The sequence below is a fragment of the Lynx canadensis genome, chromosome B1 (genome assembly GCF_007474595.2).
Source record: "Lynx canadensis isolate LIC74 chromosome B1, mLynCan4.pri.v2, whole genome shotgun sequence".
In the NCBI taxonomy this organism is placed as follows: domain Eukaryota; kingdom Metazoa; phylum Chordata; class Mammalia; order Carnivora; family Felidae; genus Lynx; species Lynx canadensis.
In genome coordinates this window covers 103028693-103044406 of record NC_044306.2, presented here as the reverse complement: position 1 = coordinate 103044406, position 15714 = coordinate 103028693, and the positions used below count along the sequence as shown (strand labels likewise).

General features: G+C 40.9%; 1 protein-coding gene across 1 annotated transcript in view; it reads right to left on the bottom strand.

The window, feature by feature from the left end:
- Positions 1-9826, bottom strand: part of ANXA5 (annexin A5) — a 30403-nt gene extending 20577 nt beyond the window's left edge. Inside the window, exons 1-2 of the mRNA XM_030313144.2 lie at positions 9689-9826; positions 9540-9583 (exon numbers count right to left, since the gene is read on the bottom strand). Coding sequence (XP_030169004.1) covers positions 9540-9548 — 9 coding nt within the window. The 5' untranslated portion in view covers positions 9549-9583; positions 9689-9826. The remainder of the gene's footprint in view (positions 1-9539; positions 9584-9688) is intronic.
- Between the last annotated feature and the right edge of the window lie 5888 nt (positions 9827-15714).

Below are 15714 nucleotides of genomic sequence, written 5' to 3'. Positions count from 1 at the left end.
GACAAAAAGAAAATCTCCAAAGAGGGTGATGGCATGGAGAAGACAAATGAGAAAAATGTACTAGGAGGAAAGGAAGAAAAGGCAGTGTCCAATACCACAGGGAAGTCAAACAGGTGGTGCGACTGAAAAGGGTTCCCTGGACTTAGTAATGAGGAGGTCTTTGGTGGCAGTAAGAGCCTGATTGGAGAACACTGAAAAGTGAATTGTAAGGCAAAGCATCTCCATGAACTCCAATTTTACAAATGATGGGGTTTTTTTAAACATGCTTTTATATTTTTTTCATGTTTTATTTATTTTTTTTATTTTACAACCAAGTTAGCATATAGTGCAACAATGATTTCAGAAGTAGATTCCTTAATGCCCCTTACTCATTTAGCCCATCCCCCCTCCCACAACCTCTCCAGTAACTGTTTGTTCTCCATATTTAGAAGTCTCTTATGTTTCTCCCCCTCCCTGTTTTTATATTATTTTTTGCTTCCCTTCCCTTATGTTCACCTGTTTTGTATCTTAAAGTCCTCATATGAGTGAAGTCATATGATATTTGTCTTTCTCTGGCTAATTTCACTTAGCATAATACCCTCTAGTTCCATCCATGTAGTTGCAAATGGCAAGATTTCATTCTTTTTGATTGCTGAGTAATACTCCATTGTATATACATACCACATCTTCCTTATCCATTCATCCATCGATGGACATTTGGGCTCTTTCCATACTTTGGCTATTGTTGATAGTGCTGTTATAAACATTGAGGTGCATGTGCCCCTTCGAAACAGCACACCTGTATCCCTTGGATAAATACCTAGTAGTACAATTGCTAGGTCATAGGGTAGTTCTATTTTTAATTTTTGGAGAAATCTCCATACTGTTAAACAAGCTTTTAAATAATCACTTTAAAAAAAATACTGATCACCTGGGTGGCTCAGTCGCTTAAGCATCTGACTCCTGATTTCAGCTCCAATCATGATCTCACAGTTTGAGTTCGAGCCCCACATCTGGCTCTGTGCTGACGGTGTGGAGCCTGCTTGGGATTCTTAGTCTCCCTTTCTCTCTGCCCCTCCCTCATTCACATTCTCATTCTCTCTCTGTCTCTCTCTCAAAATAAATAAGTAAACATCTAAATAATATTTTATCCAGTTTATAGGCTATGAAGTTACTAGTAGATAGGTTAAGAACAGGGGAGACAAGAGAGATTTGCCTTAAAAATACATCTGACCCCTGAGACTGAAGGAAATGAGGTGAAAGATGGAAGGAATAGGAGTACCCTCAGAATCTCAGCTACTAACTATGAAGAAATAACTGCTGGTTGTATTTTTGAGAGCTTTCTAGAAATTGGGAAACACGTGCTACATTCCACATGATCCGAGTCATTGTCAAAGCTAGCCAAAGCCACGTAGTGGTAGTAACGGACCAGATGTGAGTCAGACATGAGTCACAAGGGCAGAAACGCTGCTTGGACATCCTGTCCAAACTCTATCCCTGCCCACACAAAAATGTCTATCCTGAGCAAATGTGACTTTCAATGACTCATATCGGAGGGCTTCTCCTTCTTCCCATTAGTACCCACTGGCCTCCAGTTAAACATTGATACCTTACCCAGGTTAACTCCAACTATAAGTAAGTACTGTTCCCTTCACCCATTCCCCAGCTTGTGCTCAATTACCTTCACTCCCAGCCACCAGTGCCTGATCACGGAAATTATATATCCTCAGATGATACGTGGCCAACACATATAATTCCCTCTTTTAACTCTCACCTTCAAAATTATCCACCCTTCTAGCTCTATAATTTTGTTGGCTTTTTTGTTCATTTATTCTAAATGAATAAGTTCTTTACCTTCAAAGACTAGGCATGCCAAAATAAAATGAATACAATTAAACCAAAACACAAGTGAAGGGTTGCTTTTCTAGATAGAATTTAAAGAAACAGGAAAACAACACAGAAATAACTTCAAATTTAGGGGCGCCTGGGCGCTTAGTCGGTTGGGCATCCGATTTCAGCTCAGGTCATGATCTCACAGTTCATGGATTTGAGCCCCACATTAGGCTCTGTGCTGACAGCTCAGAGCCAGGAGCCTGCTTCAGATTCTGTGTCTCCTTCTGTCTCTGCCCCTCCTCCACTCACACTCTTTCTGTCTGTCAAAATAGATAAGCGTTTAAAAAAAAAAAAAGAAAGAAAGAAAGAACTTCAAACTTAAGGATGAGAAAACATTCACCTGTCTGGAACATTTTAAACTGAAGCTTTTCTGAAGGCACAGAAGAAAACTTAAAAGCCCTCTTTAAATCTGTCTTCCAGTTCAGTGTTATCAATACTTAATCAAACACCTTACCCAACATTCCACATTAATACTAATTAGGAAGCAAAAAACCATGAAGCACACCACTATAACCGAGCAACTGCTAAGCAGCTGTACAGTAATTTTTAAGTATATTTCTTCTGAGGCTCAGGTTTCACAAAAAGCCCCTGGAGGCCCCCAAGAATGTTAGGGAAAAGGAAAGTCAAATGGCAGAACTCTGCCTTCACTCCCCAGTCAGAGCAGTTCAGGTCTTATCTGATGCACACTGTGCAGGCCCATTAATATTTCCTATGATAATGGGTCCCACTGATGAGCAAAGAAAAAAATTAAAAATCACCGTACCAAGAAAGAAATGAGATGAGCAAGAAAAAAGGGAAAAACCAGTATGACAGACATGATTCAGATCTAAGGTGCAAAGTAAAGTAAATATCAGAAAAAAAAAAAAACAAAAAACAAAAAACTAGAACCTCCAAGAGGTACAAACACAATCGGGGGTCAGAAACAAAATCTCAAGCTCTAATTCTAAGCCTTGCTCCAATTCTATCAAAAAAGGTGAAAGTTCAGGGTGCCTGGGTGGCTCAGTTGTTAAGTGTCCAACTGACGGCACAGAGCCTGCTTGGGATTCTCTTTCTCCCTCTCTCTTCCCCTTCCCCATGTACACATGTGCAAGCACTCTCTCAATAAATAAATACACATTTAACAATAAAAAAATGAAAGCTAAATTCAAAGACTTAAATTCAAATTGGCCTTTGACCATTACCTTTGACCCCTTTCTTAAAATCAAGTGTAAGGGAAAAAAGTATCACTATAAATAGTTTTAAGTTATATGCACAGAGGTAGAAAAGAAGTTTTGATAACAAAATAAAGGTTTTCAATATGATTTAGGTTTTTGTTGTTTCTTTAATGCTCCCATGACTATGACTACTTCCCACCTGGATAAGAACGCCTTCCCTTAGCAAATACCAACAAATGGAAAGTTAAACTGTCCGTCAATAATGGTGATGCCTTGAGGTAGCTGAAGTGGGCAAACGCATTAGCTCCCAATGAGTATACGTTTGGTTTGGGGTATGTAGGGTTCCATTTTACCTAACTGTTCAACTGGGAATTCTGTGAACAGTACTTGAAAAGCTGTATCACTAACCAATTCATTCACCAATGCTTCAGAAAATAAGCTTATAGATTTTTCATATTAGAGAAGAGTATGCATAGATTCACAACTTTGTTTCCTTTTGTATCTAAACAAGGGGCAGAAACCTAATAAACATGGCTGGTCCTACACAAAGGTAGGAAATGTTAGACTCAAACCATTTTTAGTCATAGGAGAGAAATAGTACATAAATAAAAGACCTACAGAAATGAAAGAGGATTTAAAGATCATATATATCCTGCTGTTTACTAGACAGCATCTCCTAAATGTTTTATAAAGAACTCGAATTCAACAAATTCACTAACTCCATCTTTTCCGCACCTCAAACCTGCATTCCTTCCTCAAAGAAAAAGACAAACCACTCAATGAAGCAAGCCACTCATCTTGACCTGACCAAGCCCTTCAGCACCTACCACCACCCCACTCATGCACCCAATCTGCCAACTCTCTCCATCAATCCCCTATCTAAAGCCCCAGCCACTGCCTAGTTTAAGTCTTTAAGATTTCACTGGGACCATAGCAGCAGATTCCTAAGTGATCTTCCAACATCCAGCTTCTCTCTCCTTCCCTCCCTCACCCCCTGAAACACCATGCGGATTCTGCAGCCCTCAAATGCAACATCACACTGGCACCAGGGTGATTTTTGTGAAGTGTAAATCTAATCATGGCATGCCCCAACTTACAACTTTTTGACAGCTCTCCTTATCTACAAATGGTTCCTACTCTTTAGCTCTTTCTGGCATCTGTTTCCAAGACAGGGCTCCATGTCCCCACCTGACTGCAGCTTCACTCAAACAATACCATACTGCCTGCTGCTCCTGGCCATGCCAAACTCCTTTACACCCCTGAGCATTTACTTTTGCTGCTGTTGCTTCTACATATAACGCCTTTCCTCCTTGTCCCATCTGACTAATGCTAGCTAGGTAACCTCATTTTTCTCTTCTGTGAAATAGTAATACTTATATCTGAAATAGTATTATGAGCACTAAATAATGCAAACAATGGACTTGGCAATGCATCTGTTATTTCACTAAACTTTCGTTCCATTTCCTCTTTAATTCCCATGTCTAACGATACCTGGCACATAGTGGGAACTCAAAACTTTCATACGTTCATGAATGCATGCATGAATAGGAAGTAAAGAGAACAGTTAGGAACAGGTGTTCAAAGAAATGATACCAACTGCAATATGTATTAATTTCCAATAAATCAATTATATATAGGTTTACATATTATATAAACTACTGAATTGAAAGGCTGGGTCCAAAAAAAAACCACTTAAAACAAAGGCCTTAGGAGCACAAGTTTTTGTAAAAGATCAACTAATGTGTTTGTGAAGTTTTAGAATAGTATTCAGGTTATTTTAATTTATATAAATTTATATTGAATATAATATTGAATTTCTATTTAAATTTATATAAATAAATAAATTTATATAAATATATATTTATATTTATATTTCTACCACAGATTGCCTAACTGTCACTAGCTTGCCACCTATAGCCAAGGGGTACCAGATCTAGATAAGGGAATTAAGGTTTGCTGAATCCCAATGAATTGCTCAGTGGCTTGCAAAGCAGCCGCGCAGTTTTGGATCTAGTTCTTTCTCAGCATGCAAAATGTAAACAAGATTGCGCTCTCAGACAAAGGAATCAGGAACTGAGACACTAACCCAGAGCAGTACAGGTCATAAGTAAACAGGTAATCCTGACCTAGGATCCCAAGAGGGATCACTACAGACAGATTTGATTTTAAGATGAATGGTGGAAAAGATGCAATCAATATCTGATCGACCCCTCTAGCATGAAACTCATCTCAAATCTATTTATTTACATTGATCCTGCTGTTCTTTATAAATTGTCACAGTACAATGATTTCAAACCAAAAAAAAAAAAAAATTATAATCAAACCTTGCACAATTTAAATATGTATAGGAGAGAGAACTCTGATGTTCGTGAAGTCTCTAGTGAAAAATTATGTAGCCTGATTTTGCTTCATGACATGCCTGCTGCTCTAAATTAATTCGTTATTAACATTATAAATAAAGCTAAGTTCAGATTGGCCAAAATCTGTATTTTTAAAGTTGCAGTCTCATAAAGAAAATTAGAGATATAAAAGACTTAAATTAAAATGTATTAAATGGATCATTCATCTTTGAAATACATCCAACTCTTGATTTTTTGAAACCAAAGAATATAGAAGTACAGAATGTACTTTTAAGTACCTAAAATAAATTAGAATATCTGTGAAATAATTTGGCTGTAGCTAAATAGTGATATTTTAAAAACCTGCATGAGCAAGTTAAGCAATAAGAAATAGGTCAGTGTCCAGTTTAAGAAACCCACCCCAAGATATAGTTAAGTCAGATTGAGGAAATAACCCTAAAATCTAATTAAAAATTCACATTTATATAATCATAAGCTGACCATTGCAAAATTTTATGTAATATATATATTACATTACATTACAATATTTTATGTAATATATATATTACATGCAGGTACATTTGTAATTCAGATTTTTCTTGTATGTCATGGAGAAGATACAGTTAATCAGTGTGTTACCTTTGAGAAAGCCTGGGAAGCCTCATGTTAGACTCCTTCTCTCCATAGTAACAATCAGTTGGTAGACTCCCACATGTTTCAATGCTAGTGGATGAGGACTAGGACCAGAGAGAGAAGGGCAGAGCTCAAGTGGTGGTTATCCCACAAACACCACCAGCTCTGAATGTATTCACCCAACAAGACAATATAAATCACTTTTTTTAAATTTTTTTAATGTTTATTTATTTTTGAGAGAAAGAGACAGAGTGTGAGTGGGAGAGGAGCAGAGAGAGAGGGAGACACAGAATTGTAAGCAGGCTCCAGGCTCTGAGCTATCAGCACAGAGCCCGACCCAAGATTCGAACTCACGAGCGGTGAGATCATGACCTGAGCCGAAGTCAGATGCCCAACCCACTGAGACACCCAGGTGCCCCTAAATCACTTTTTATGTAGTTCACAATAGTTGTCATGGCTTTGTCCCCCTAGACTGACATCATCAGGGTAAAATTTAACTAAAATTTTTCATTGATATAAAAATATTAATATAAATATACACAAGAGTATAAAGTATTTGTAATATTTATTTATAGAAAAAAAAAGAAACTCCAATTATCTATCAAAGATTAATCAATGCTTTCTCATTAAATTCTTAGCAGGACAGTCATACCCAGAAGTTACCTATATAATTGATTTCCTGGATCTCTGTAAACTCTGATTGGCAAGGAGGTGGTCCCAAGGTCAAATAAAAAGACAAAAACACCAGTATGGAAGGTACAGCTTATAAACATGAAGAATAACTGCTGTTGGAGGCGACATTTTAATTCCTCAATAAATAAGAAACAATATTTAACCATACATTTTAAATTACTGAAATGTACACCTCTATGTCTCAGGCATCTCATTTCACTACTCTACAGATGGCCACAGAGTGGAGGTCTCTGGCTCCCATAACCACAAGGCAACGAAACTACTACCATAGAAACCGTTTGAAAGCTAACACTGAAGCTACTTCAGCCTTCCTACAATTACACTGAGGTCCAAGGGAATTTTTTTTGACAGTAAAAGTGCAATTCCTTATTGTGGGCATTCTGCACACCATCAAATATAAGTATAAAGACAACAAAACGTTATCCTAGTAGTAAACATTTTAACAAAATGCTTTACTTCCATGGTTTCCAAGGATAACTAATAACAAAGTAAGTGCAAAATTCAACACTGTAGCTTTCTTAGCACTACTTATAACTTTTATGATGACCAAAAACTGTGGTTTTGACAGAAAACAGTCCTGGTGTTATACTGTGATAGAGATCATGCACATAGTTTTGTAATATAAACCACCATTCTCCCAGATTATATATGTATAGCAGCTTTTATACTTTTCATTATTTTAAATTATTAATGTCCACAATTGGAAAAATGTGTTCCTTTATGCTACCTGGAATCTACATAATTAAAAGGAATTGATTGAGGGGTGCCTGGATGGCTCAGTCAGTTGCGAGTCCAACTTCAGCTCGGGTCATGATCTCCTGGTCTGGTCCATGGGTTCGAGCTCCAAGTCAGGCTCTACCGACAGCTCAGAGCCTGGAGCCTGCTTCTGATTCTGTATCTCCCTCTCTCTGCCCCTCCCCCGCTCACACTCTGTCCCTTTCTCAAAAATAAATAAACATTAAAAAAACAATTTTAAAGGAATTGATTGAAGAACTTCAGACATCACGGGGTAAACTTACAAAAGAGATTCAAGAAACAGCCAAATGAGCAAGTATAAAGGGAATTATTCTTTGATGCTTGTTTCATCGCCATTTACATCACCACACCAACAATATCAAGATAAGAAAAATAATTCTCAATGAAGGAAAGTTAGTTCCACATAAAAGTATCCTTTATGCGGGGAAGAACCTAAACCAAAGTTTCCACTTGAAGTAACAGGTGACTCCGTTTATTGTAATATTCCTTAAGTGTAATAGAGGAAGTAAGAATGGAAGCACTGTATAAATTAATAAAGTTACCAAGTCATCATAATCCTCCCATTTTTCTCTTGGAAAGAACCGTGAAACCTTATTCAATTTTGATAAGAGTTTTTGTTTTCGTTTTTTAATAAATGAAGAGTATAAAGAGAGGGCTTTGTCTGAGCAGTTAAAACACTTGTTTAAAAAAATGTTTGAAAAAAAAAAAGGGATCTGGACTCTGACAAGCCAGTTAAATTGTTGAGATCTGTAAAATTAGTTTTGGGGTGGAGTTGTTAGCACTGATTTTATTCACAAAAAAATTGTCAATTTTTATTCACAAAAGATTGTCAATCTTATTTTTTTTTTAATTTTTTTTTCAACGTTTATTTATTTTTGGGACAGAGAGAGACAGAGCATGAACGGGGGAGGGGCAGAGAGAGAGGGAGACACAGAATCGGAAACAGGCTCCAGGCTCCGAGCCATCAGCCCAGAGCCCGACGCGGGGCTCGAACTCGCGGACCGCGAGATCGTGACCTGGCTGAAGTCGGACGCTTAACCGACTGCGCCACCCAGGCGCCCCGATTGTCAATCTTTTAAAGTCTGCTATATAAATTAAACTATTTTTTTTCTTTCCTACACTTGTTTAATGTGTATTTATTTTTGAGAGAGAGAGAGCAAGAACAGGGGAAGGGCAGAGAGGAGGAGACAGGATAGGAAGCCTGCTCCCACTGACAGCAGAGAGCCCCACATGAGTCTGCAAGTCACCATCCCCTGAGATCATGACCGGAGCTGAGCAGGAGTCGGATGCTCAACCTCTTAGCCATCCAGGCGCCCCTTCCCTGCAATTTTGATAAATGTTAAGAACAGGAAGAAAAAAAAAAAAAAAAAAGGCTAATAATACTAGGAAATCGAGTTCTGAAACAATCCCAAGGCAAATTCAATTCAGAACTCGTTCCACGAGTTCCTTAAGAAAAGCACCTCTTCTGTTTAATCTTTTGCATGAAAAAAAAAAAAAAATCCTACCTACAACTAACAATAAAATTGGGTTGAGCAACTGGAAAAAGCTCACTAGAGTTCTACTGGAAAAACACCAAGGCCCACTCACTGTATTATAATACAGGAAACGGCAGGGAACGGAAAGGGGAGGAAAGGAAAGAAGGAAAGGAAGAAAAAAAAATGAAGGGAAGGGAGGGAGGCAGGAAAAGAAAGAAAGACAAGGAAAGAAAGGCGTTGGGCTCACATGACCGCTACGCGCTGGTTCCTGCTCTGGTTCTAATTTTAGCGGTTCTTTGGATTTGGGAGGGCGCACTTTTACACACTCACTCACGAAAAGGGAGTGCACCCAAATCCGGCCACGTCACCCGCGGCAGCGCCCCACCGGCGGCTACCGGGCAGGTTCCGGCGGGCACTCTGCGGAATAAGCCGGGGCACAGCGAAGGGGTCGGGGGGGACGCAACGAGAGAGGAAACAGGAAAGGTGTCCCAGATTTCTCCCAGGCAGATTTCGCTTTCTCCTAAACTTTTTTGGCTTCCAGACGAATTCTACAACTCCCTTGACACAGCTTACGAAGTTGGCAAATGCGAGCGCTGCGCGGGGGCGCAAGGCCCTACCTGTGCCATGGCGACTGCTCAGGTCAGGAAAAGGTGATGCAAACCTGCAAGAGAAGAGAGGCACGGAGGGTTCAGCGAGCCGCAGACCGGCCCTCCCCGCAGCGCCCCTCTCCGGACGGAGCCCCCACTCCGGCTGGGCGAGCACTCACCCAAGCGTGACAGAGGGACCCAAGTGCTCCGAACCTCCGGGAAAGACGCGGAGCGCGGAGCGGCGGCGCGCAGGGCAGGGCAAGGATGCAAGCGCTGTAGGCTCCAAGCAGCTGCTCGCAGCCCAACTCCAAGCAACGGAAACACCACCCGCCCTGCCCCGCCCGCCGCCTGCCACGGGGACCGGGCCCGCCCCTTCCCCGGCCTCACTGCGCCTGCGTGGGGCGCCACTCGTCCCAGTCCTCGCACACCGGGTGGGGCCGAGCTGCAGCTGCGTTGGAAGCGGCAGGAGGCGGGCTCCCCAAGGGCCGCTGGACCGCCCTGTGTTCGCGCGCGGGAAGGGCTTGGGGACTCTGACCCAGGCTCTGGTTTGGGGGTCGCTGGGACCTTTCTTCTCTCCGTGGCCTCACAGAGCTGCTCAGACAGCGTGGCCGAGTCGACTTTTTGCAAGGCGAGAAAGTCACTGCGGCCAAGGACAGTGGGTCTTTGACCATGGTATAGAATAAGAGTGAAGTTTTGAGAGCCCTTTCCCAAATTTGTTTTTAAGTAAACAAACAAGCAAACAAAAAAGTGTCAGTGGTTGCTTCCTAGATAATGTATATAGCTTGAATGTAGGTACCTCTTTGGTAGCTTTTGTAGGAAATTTCAAAACCTCTGCTTGGATCAGTTCCTATTTTACAAACCAGCCTAGAACTTTACCAAAACTTAAATTTCAACTATACTCTGTATTCGTTCAACATAAAATCTGTAAGTACATGAGAGAGACACACAAACAGAGACTGACTCCAAGATATTGTACTAGGCTGGTACAGAAAAAGCAAAGATAGACAGTGCCCTTCATAGACTTCCTGGTGTGGGGGAGGAGAGGCAAGAGGACAACCTTGCAACACTAGACTGCATGAGATATTCTCAGATGAGAAGAGCAGTGCTGTGGAGATTCAGGATAAGAGATTAGAATCTAGTCCGCTTTGGGGAATAAAGAAGAGGTCTTGTCAAAATAAATGGAGAACAAATATGATTCTTGTATAGAACATCTCATTAGCTGGCACCCCCGGGTGGCCTGGTCACTTAAGCATCCGACTCTCATTTCTGCTCAGGTCAAGATCTCATGGTTTGTGAGTTCGAGCCCTGCATCGGGTGGGCTCTGTGCTGATAGACCAGAGCCTGTTTGGGATTATGTCTCCCTGTCTCTCTGCCCCTCCCCCACTTGCGCGCGTGCTCTCTCTCTCTCAAAATAAAAATAAGCTTCAAAAAAATTATTAATAAAAAAACAAAACGAGCATCTCATTTGCTTTCACCTGTTAAGCCACATGTTTAATAGGCCCTGACAAAGTCCCAGCAGAGTGGTTACCGGATAGAAAGGCAAAACTGAAAAGTGTGTGAAGCTTGCAACGTACACATACCGTCCCCTTTCAGCTTGCCTTCCCTCTTCTCTGGGAGCCTCTTTTCAACCAGCCCAACATCTCTATGTGGCCTCCAGTCCCCCCAGAATTCTTTCCTCCCCCCCCCCACAGCATTCTTGACAGGCCCATGCACCTGAAGGCAGCCCTTTCTCTGCATCTCTCCCTCCTCACACGCTCTTTGCTTTCTCTCTGCCTTTTGCCTCCAGCATTCTTTTTCCCATACACATCTACTTGAACTCCATTTCTTTTTTTTTAATATAAAATTATTTATTTATTTAGAAAGAGGGAGAGAGAACATGAGTGGGGGAGGGGCAAAGAGAGAGGGAGAGAGGGAATCCCAAGCAGGCTCAGCACCATCAGCCCAGAACCCCATGCAGGGCTCGAACTCAGAAACTGCAAGATCCTGACATGAGCCAAAACCAAGAGTCAGATGCTGAACCAACTAAGCCACCCAGGAGACCCTTGAACTCAACTTCCACATTCCCTGTCTCACTTCCTACTCTCAAAGTAATGAAATTCCATCAGATCTTACTGATTTTATAGGGAAATGCCCTGCGTGGGTTAATGACTTGCCCAGTGTCCTACAGCTAAATAGTGATAGAAATAATCAATTATTAGATCCAGAGTCTTGATATATGCCAGTTGATATTCCTTTTACTTCCAGTGACATCAATTTATTCAACTCCTGCTCTGGACCAGGCACAGGTCTTGATGCTGAGGAAAGGATGATGTAGTAAATGAAACAAAGTAGGTCATACACTGGGTGGAAGAGACAGAAAATAAACAAATATCTATTATGTCAAGTATGATACATGCTATAAAGAAAATAAAGCAGGGCTAGGGACCGGGGGTGTGGGGAACACTATTTTGCAAAGGCAGTCTGAAGGCACTTCTTGAGAAGAAATCTGAATTATTAGAATTTAATTGTATTTGACAACTATTTACTGAGCACCCAAAAACGAAAACAGGAGACACACTGTATATTATGAAAGAAATGCAATCAAAATGCAACTGGTTTCAATGGAGAGACAGCTAATATTTTCCCAAGGGATTTTAAAAATGGATGTGACATTTGAATTAGGCTTTGAGGGAGGATATTTTACCAGGCAATGAAGAATTGAGAAAGAAAGGATGATCTGGTTAGGTGTGCAGCAAACCAAAAGAAGGAAGGTACCTTTTTGTGCATGGAGTGAAAAGTGCATAAAGAGAAACTGCCACTTAGACGTTGCTTTGAATGGTATATTTAACTGATGAATTTTGAATGACCGATTTTTTTTTTAACTCCTGGGTATTATAAATAATGGGCACTCAGGAAATTTCCTTTACTATCTCTTAAAAACAAGTTTCTATCATTCATTTCCAAAAGTCCCTGATCAGTGTCCAAAAGTCAACCTCAGAATCTCTACCAGATGGTCCAGTGAACTCTCTCATCTTCCTAAGTTTTCTCTTTCATGCATTTAGAATCAAAATCCTTCTCACTCAGTGTATTGTCTTTATGTTGTGTTAAATTTAAGTATTGCATAATAATTTGGGGTTGTTTGCTGTACTGTTCTTGGATACAAATAATAGATGCCAGCTATTTTCTGATGAGATAATCATGTTGCATTCCTACCTAAAATTTTCTTTTCATTGGGGAAAAATACCAAATGTCAAATAACTGATTTACAAACAAACGTTTGAAACTCAATTTATTTGTAAACTCGGGATTTTCCTGCTTTCACTCTTGTCCTCAATTATCTGGATCACTCAGGAACTAGCCAATTTATTGTAAACAAGTCGCTGAGCTTCTGTGTGTTGCAGTTTCTGCATCTCTCAACTCTAGTGTTTTGATCATATATCCATTGACCTACTGTTACTCTTAAATATAATGATTGATAAAGAGAGAACAAATGGGTAATCGGCTTTGCACAAGTAAGTACAAGTTTTTCCTAATTTTAGAAGAGTGGGAGTCTTGTGTTTTAAAGACTATAAAACTTTCAACTACTCTACTTTTAAAATTAATTTTGTTTAATAAATATAGCTGTTGCAAACTGTAATTATTTAAAGAAGAAAGAGAGAAAGGAATGTGAATTTGCAATAGGCAGAAAGAAACAAGAGAATGCCTGAGGGGTAAAGTAGGGGATAGATACAAAGGGAAAGCAGGAATGTCCTGCCTCTCAGACAAGAGCTGGAAAGAACACACCCCCTGAGGTCAGAGAGACCTGGGTTCAAATCCCCACTGTGCTGTGCAGCAGGTGTGTGATCTTAGGTTTCCTTATCTAAAGTGCTGGTTAGGGGGAGCACCTGGGTGACTCAGTCAGTTGGGTGTCTGACTCTTGATTTTGGCTCAGGTCATGATCTCATGGTTTGTGGGTTTGAGCCCCACGTTGGGCTCCCAGCTCCAGCTCCACGCTGGCAGTGGGGAGCCTACTTGGGATTCTCTCTCTCTCCTTCTCTCTCTTTCTCTCTCTGTCCCTCCCCCACTCATGCCATCTCTCTCTCTCTCTCTCTCTCAAAATAAATAAATAAATACTCTTAAAAAATTAAGTGGTAGTTAGCATTAAATGAGCTACTTTGTGAAAATGTCTAACAACTGGTTTGAAAGATTGGTTTCATTCCTCATGTTCCTTCCTCCTTCCCAAAACTTTATAATTCTCAGCTCCTATTCTGATGATTCAGCCTCCAACCTCCTAATGAAAGCAAAATTAACCTCCTTTGGTGCCACTGCTCTACTGCAGCAAGGCCTGTCTTATCAGGTCTGGCAGGCCCCAACTTTTGGGGGCCAACCTGATGATTCCTGGTGCCATTTCCCTTCTGTCCCCCATTCTTCCTCATCCAGAGTCTTCTGTCAGTGGCCCCCACTGACATACAGCTAACTTAGTCTCTTGACATGCAAGCCCCCATAGTCCCCATCTGATGGTGCCAAGGACTCCAGAAGCACCACTTGGAATTAAGTTCAAGCCACCTACCTGGCCTCAGCTCATCCATCCATGAGCATCTTTGGGTGAGAAGTGGAGGTGAGGCCACACTCCTCTGGAGATTTTGCCCTGTTTGCCTCATCACTTTGGCATGCCAGCTGTGATCCTGGAATGCAGAGGGCATTCCAGTGGCTCCTCACTCATCCTTGCCCTTTATATTTAAAGTGTGTGTAGTATCCTTAGGGAAAATAAGTCCAGATTTACTTTCAGAACCTTTTCCTGAGCCAACTGTGCTATATTATTAGAGGACTCTAATCTCCCCTTATTGAGATTCATGTGCTCACCAGAGAATACAAGCAGAGGTTCCTCAGGAGATTCTTAGCTTTAGATGTCCTTCCACTCTATTTATTCAAAACAATATTTTTATTTACCCAGTAAGATGCAAATCAACTTCCTTACCAGGAGATGGGAATGTAGGTCTTGGATAAATAGGTAAAAAAGACTGTCGTAGGAATCTTTCAGACAGAATGTTTTAAGCTTGATTGAAATCTTCAGAGCTGTTAGCAATAACAAACAGTAAAAATACTCAGCCTACTTATAAAAGTACAAGTATCCTGTCTCTCTTTTTCTCTTTCATTGCTGAACCCCCAGCGCCTAGCAGAGCGCCCAGCACTTAGTAGCTGAACATTGAATATTGTGAAAGGGTGAGTGAATGGATGAATGAATCCATTGTGGTGTGGGGTTTTTATGTTTAACAATGGTTGCTATTAACTGCAAACCATTGATATTCAGAATGATGAGGAAGATTGAAAAAAAATTAAAAGGAAACCTTGTAAGAGAATTTTGTCAAAAGAATAGATAATATTCTCAGACAAGGATTCTGAATTCCGGAGAGGACTCATCCTTGGGCGGGTAAGGTTTTGTTTTGTGATCTTATTAGTTTGTGACCTTGGAAAACGATTTGATTTTTCCTAATTTGGGGTGGTGGATAGGATGAGATGAGATCATTTATTTAATGCCTAAAAATAACAGGAAGACTGGTTTCAATTTCTCATCCCTCATTCTGCCAAAAACTCTCACCACTAAACCCCACCCTCATCTTCCATGCTGATGATTCAGTCCCCACCCATCCCACTCAAAAACCAAAATTAAGTCCCTATGAATCCGTTGCCCCACTGCTACAGGCCTTTCCTATCAAAAGCTAATTTCTCAGCACTGACCCCACCCCCACCCCAGCGTGCTCCCCACACCTGGGGTCAGTTTATGGTTTATCTGGGGCTTTTCTTTATTCAACAGATTTATTGTGTCAGACCCTGGCATAGTGAGTATACAGTGATTAAAAAGAAAAAAAAACAACAGGGGCGCCTGGGTGGCGCAGTCGGTTAAGCGTCCGACTTCAGCCAGGTCACGATCTCGCGGTCCGTGAGTTCGAGCCCCGCGTCGGGCTCTGGGCTGATGGCTCGGAGCCTGGAGCCTGTTTCCGATTCTGTGTCTCCCTCTCTCTCTGCCCCTCCCCCGTTCATGCTCTGTCTCTCTCTGTTCCAAAAATAAATTAAAAACGTTGAAAAAAAAAATTAAAAAAAAAATAAATAAATAAAAAAAAACAACAAAAACAACAGAACAGATACACAGGATCTATCCAGTTAGAGCACTCAATCCAACAGAAGAAATGAGATGACACAGCAGAATCCCATTAACATTCGGGCAGAGGTCAGAGAATAGGAAACA